The sequence below is a fragment of the Perissodus microlepis genome, chromosome 12 (genome assembly GCF_051167445.1).
Source record: "Perissodus microlepis isolate ML-2025 ecotype Zambia chromosome 12, ASM5116744v1, whole genome shotgun sequence".
Taxonomy (NCBI): Eukaryota; Metazoa; Chordata; class Actinopteri; order Cichliformes; family Cichlidae; genus Perissodus; species Perissodus microlepis.
In genome coordinates, this window is record NC_140472.1 from 31216146 (window position 1) to 31220857 (window position 4712).

The 4712-nt window shown below is 37.8% G+C and overlaps 1 protein-coding gene across 2 annotated transcripts; it reads right to left on the reverse strand.

The window, feature by feature from the left end:
• Positions 1-1134: 1134 nt before the first annotated feature.
• Positions 1135-3226, reverse strand: LOC146376640 (interleukin-1 beta-like). Of its 2 annotated transcripts, none has more exons than XM_084947127.1 (5): positions 3171-3226; positions 2646-2883; positions 2319-2480; positions 1932-2065; positions 1135-1784 (listed from the first exon to the last, which is right to left on the reverse strand). In XM_084947127.1, the coding sequence occupies exons 2-5, from the start codon at positions 2860-2862 to the stop codon at positions 1563-1565; spliced, it is 735 nt and encodes a 244-aa protein (XP_084803253.1). In that variant the 5' UTR covers positions 2863-2883; positions 3171-3226; the 3' UTR covers positions 1135-1562. The 2 variants fall into 2 exon arrangements, with proteins under 2 accessions (XP_084803253.1, XP_084803254.1); XM_084947128.1 differs by having other exon boundaries at positions 2646-2880; positions 3171-3212.
• Between the last annotated feature and the right edge of the window lie 1486 nt (positions 3227-4712).

Genomic DNA, 4712 nt, shown 5'->3' on the forward strand with positions numbered 1-4712 from the left:
ATTTGGTTGTCACATAATTTTCTTACATTGAATGAGAATAAGACCGAAATCGAAGTATTTGGTAGTCACACTCCGCTAGACCAGTTAGCTGATGCCCTTGGCCCTCTCGTTAGCCATCTCTCGCTCACTGTAAGAAACCTCGGAGTGTTCCTGGATGGCTCTTTTAAACTTGAGAAACAGCTCTCCACTGTGGGAAAAAACAGCTTCTGCCAGTTGCGTCAGATATCTAAAGCAAAGCCGTTCCTTCCTTTAAAGGACCTTGAAAAGCTTATCCACGCATTTATCACATCCAGATTGGACGACTGTAACTCCCTCTACTCGGGCCTCCAACACTCTTCTCTTTACCGGCTTCAGTTAATTCAAAATGCAGCTGCGCGTCTTTTAACAGGGACGAGAATCTATGAACACATAACTCCAATTTTAGCCAAATTACATTGGCTTCAGGTTAAATATCGTATAGATTTTAAAATTCTTTTGTTCACTTTTAAAATTCTGAATAATTTAGCGCCCAGCTATCTTTCTGAACTACTCCACTTATACAATCCCAACAGAGCACTTAGATCGTCCAATCACAGGCTCCTAGCACAACCTAGGAGAGGTGACCGGGCCTTTGCAACCGTGGCACCCAGACTCTGGATTAACCTCCCTGTTCATATTCGTACTGCCGAGTCTATCCAGTCTTTTAAATCACGTCTTGAAACTTATCTTTTTACTTTGGCTTTTGATTCTAACTAGTTGGCTGTTCTGGCTTGTTGTGTCGTTACCTATTGTTTGTTGTCCTGTTTTATTGTTTGTTTTAATTGTCTCATGCTTTTACTGACTGTGAAGCACTATGGTCAACATTGTTGTTTTAATATGTGCTATATAAATAAATTTTGATTTGATTTGATTTATATCTGGGTACCTCTAGTGACGCACTCCTTAATTAATTATTATTTTTTAATTAAAATTAAAATTAGGATTTGTATAGGCTTGTGACAATATATCAGTTTTGGGTTAATTATTTAAACACTTGGAGTACTAGACATTTATAAAAGAAGGTATAGTACAAGGAGAAGTTCCTCTTATTTAACAGTTATCATGTCAAAGCAGAAGTTGTCAAAATATTGATTTTTTTATTTTAGATCTTTGCAAGAAACATATTATTAGAGCTTTTTTTTTTTTTTACACAAGGTGAACAAAAGATTTAAAACAATATGTCTACTTTAGACAAGAATATTACAGTACGTGATTCCATCTTAAATCTACAGCCTTCTCATTGCATGAAAATTTTATAGTACACAGTTTAAACACATAAAAAGACTGGTGTGAAGTTTCAGTCTCACATATCAAATACCTTTCAATCAACTCTAAAGAAAAATAAGATATAAAAATGGAAATAAAAATAAATAAATAAATACATAAATACACACCAGATGCTCAGAGAGCACAATGATGCTACCTTGTGATGTAACTTTACATCATTAATTATTCCAATTTATGTACTTAGCACATACTGTAAGAAGGTCAAACTGGAGCGCAAATAGAGCTCCAAAATTCATCTTGGGAATCCTTAATGGGTTTTAACTCTGGCGCTGGACGTTGAAGCTTCTGTAGCGTGGGGCGGTCTCCTGACACACTTCCACCACCTGGTCGTCGTCCTGCGCTGTGCTGATGTACCAGTTGGGGCAGCGGACAGACATGAGAGTGCTGATGCTGAGCCCAGTGTCGCGTTTATAGAAGAGAAATCGCACCATGTCGCTTTCAGTGTGTATCCTTGACAGACTGTTTTTATCCGTCACCTCCTGAGAAGAGCAAACATCCATGTCAGAGAGTTTCAGTCAACAAAATTAGGCCTGATATCTCATATTAATTCATCTATATGTGTGCAGTGTCTTATAGATTATAACAAATGGTGTGCTTTTCATGTGAGATTCCTGAAAGAAGTTTACCTCCAGGTGGAGGGTTGGCTTGTCGTCATCCTCGTGACAAGACAGATAGAGGTTTGTGCCTTTGATGCCCAGAGCGACAGGCCTGGTCTCAGCGATGGGTGTAGGGTGCGCGTAGGTCGACATGTTCAGGTGCACTGTGGAGAGAGCGATGGATACAGGGTCATTTTAATAAAACATGGCCGTGTACGTAAGCAGGAAAATGTTAGAGGCACAATTGAATCAATTTAATAAATTCAAGTTACCTATCCTTTCTACTATATAGCATTTTAGTTCTTTTCTACTTCATGTTTCTAACAACACAGATGATGTAAAACAGATGATTCTGCATCAAGAACGATTTTCAACTATTTTAAACTATTTAAACGTCTAAGTGTCACATGTAGTTACCTTTGCGGTCATCACTGCCTCCCTGCAGCATCACTGCATGGAGCTCCATGCTGCTTTGGACCAGAACTAAGCTCCTCTTTTGGCTGTCAGTCACAGTGCACTCAATCTCACCCCTGCTGGTGAACTGAGGGGGTGGACCTGTCCTCTCTATTATACTGTCCTCTGGGGGGAAAAAACAAACAGACGTGCATGGTTGAATACTGTGTTGTTATGCTGTTTTAAACCAAAGGCTTTAGTTAGATCAGAGAAAAGACATAGGTAATAGTATATAATATAATAGTTCAGTGTTTTTCCAGTATTTAAATGAAGTCTTGTCTGTGTGATTACCTTCCAAAAAGCTCTTCAACCTGATGGGCAGCAGGTTTTCATCCTGGAAGTCTGTGCTCAGCACTGACCCTGACGTGCTGGTCATTAACCGGTTCACGGCAATGATTAGGTGGGCTACACTCTTCATTGTCACTGGATGATGTAAAACCTTCAAGTCCAGTCCCTTGGGCATCTTGAGGCTCCATTCCTCAGCCATGTAGCTCATTTTGAAGTCCATCTTTTACTGAGTTAAGATCTGCTAAAGCCCAAAAAACAGTTTCTATTATACTCACATTCATTCACTCACACATTATCTAAATATGTCTTCTACCTTTTTATCAGTTATTTTATTTATTTTTGTTTCTTATTGAACCAAAAAAACATGACATTTTTATATGATGCATTAAAGAAATATAGACATTTACCTCACCAATTTGTGAATTTAATCTATGAATGAAACCTAAGCAAAAAACAACTACACTCTATAAAGGATCCTCCTTATAATCTGCTCCACATTAACACTGTCAACAAATTGAGTCATCTTACCTGTTGAAACCTGTAGTTCAGAAGCAGTGTCAGTGAGCTTTGTTAGCAGTTGTCTGACTGACCTGACTGGCAGGAGTTTTATATGCTCCCTCATCTCCTCCTATTGGGGAATTTCTAGAGCCAGACAAGGAGTGGAGCTCCGGTGCTTTCAGTGATGAAATACTGGAATTACACTGACATGTTTGAAGGTCCCCTAGTATCTAGCAATAAATAAACTATAACTATCACTGAATTATGTTATTTATATTTTTAAGGGGAAAACAATGTTTTTCCTTTTTTGAAGTAGAGTTACAATGAACAGCCTGAAAACCCTCACATGCAATATTGAAAAAAGGAAGCTATACCGCTGAATCATAAAGCAGAATCAACAAGCAACAAAATACTGAGAACTGTACGTTTATATTTTTTTTAGTTACTACATTTGACTCCAGATTTATGATTTTATAAACAGAATTTTTAACGAGGTGATTTAAGCATACTGAAGGTAAATAAAGGTGTAAGATTGGCATCTGTAAACTCTTTGTTGGCCCTGTATTAAAACAGTATCAAAGGGTTGAGTAATATCAGCATCTTAAAAGTGTAAGTCATGTGGAGTCACAGCGGGAATAACAGAAAGTACAGAAAGCCGATGAAGCGCATGGCTCGTCACATGAAACCCAACATTTACTTGTTTGAAAGTTTTTCTCACTTATTTGAGCACTCTGTGGGTTTTTGCTGTTATTTTTTGAGGGGGAAAAAATAGGAAGTGTAGTGCAACTGGTGCTATTTGTGTTAGGTATGTTACAAAGCTGATACCAAGAATTCTCAAAATACAGTCAGATACAGTTTAACGTGGTTTAGTAGGGATGTTTATTTCTCCATTTTCCTGGTGCTTCCTCTGCAGGTGAGCCAAAACCACACCCTGCTGCCACATGCTCTTAGAGCCTTTTTATTGACCGAGTGTGTCAGGCATAGTTGTCACAGTTGAAAGCTCTGAGTAATTTATCAGTGCCTGGCAGGGGAAGGGCTCCACTTAAATATACTGTTTATGATATTTACATCCTGTTGCTTCATATAATCTTTAAAAGTGCTACGATCTTCCGATAAGCTCCAAACAAAAGTTTTCATTGTGTGACTAGTTTTGCAGCTATAATAGGCACATTTGACTCCAGATTTATGATTTTAAAAACAGAATTTTTAAGGAGGTGATTTGAGCATATTGAAGGTAAATAAAGGCTATTAAAACAGTAACAAAGGGTTCAGTAATATCAGCGTTTGACAGATAATGGTTTTATGGTCCAAAGTTTGGAAGCATATAATGAGTGCTGTGAAATTCTAGCTTCATGTAGCAAATACTTTTCAAGATATAGATTTTTAAATGGTCAGCTGACCCGCTTTCAGACTATTTTCCGGCACATTGAAATCTGGGGCAACGTGAATAACTTGAAAACAATTAAAGATAAAAGCCTGGAATTTTCACTGGTTCTTCTTACTAACAAAATGAATCAGCGTGTGTGATCTGGGACAGATAACCAAAAAATAAAAATAAACAATCATACAGAG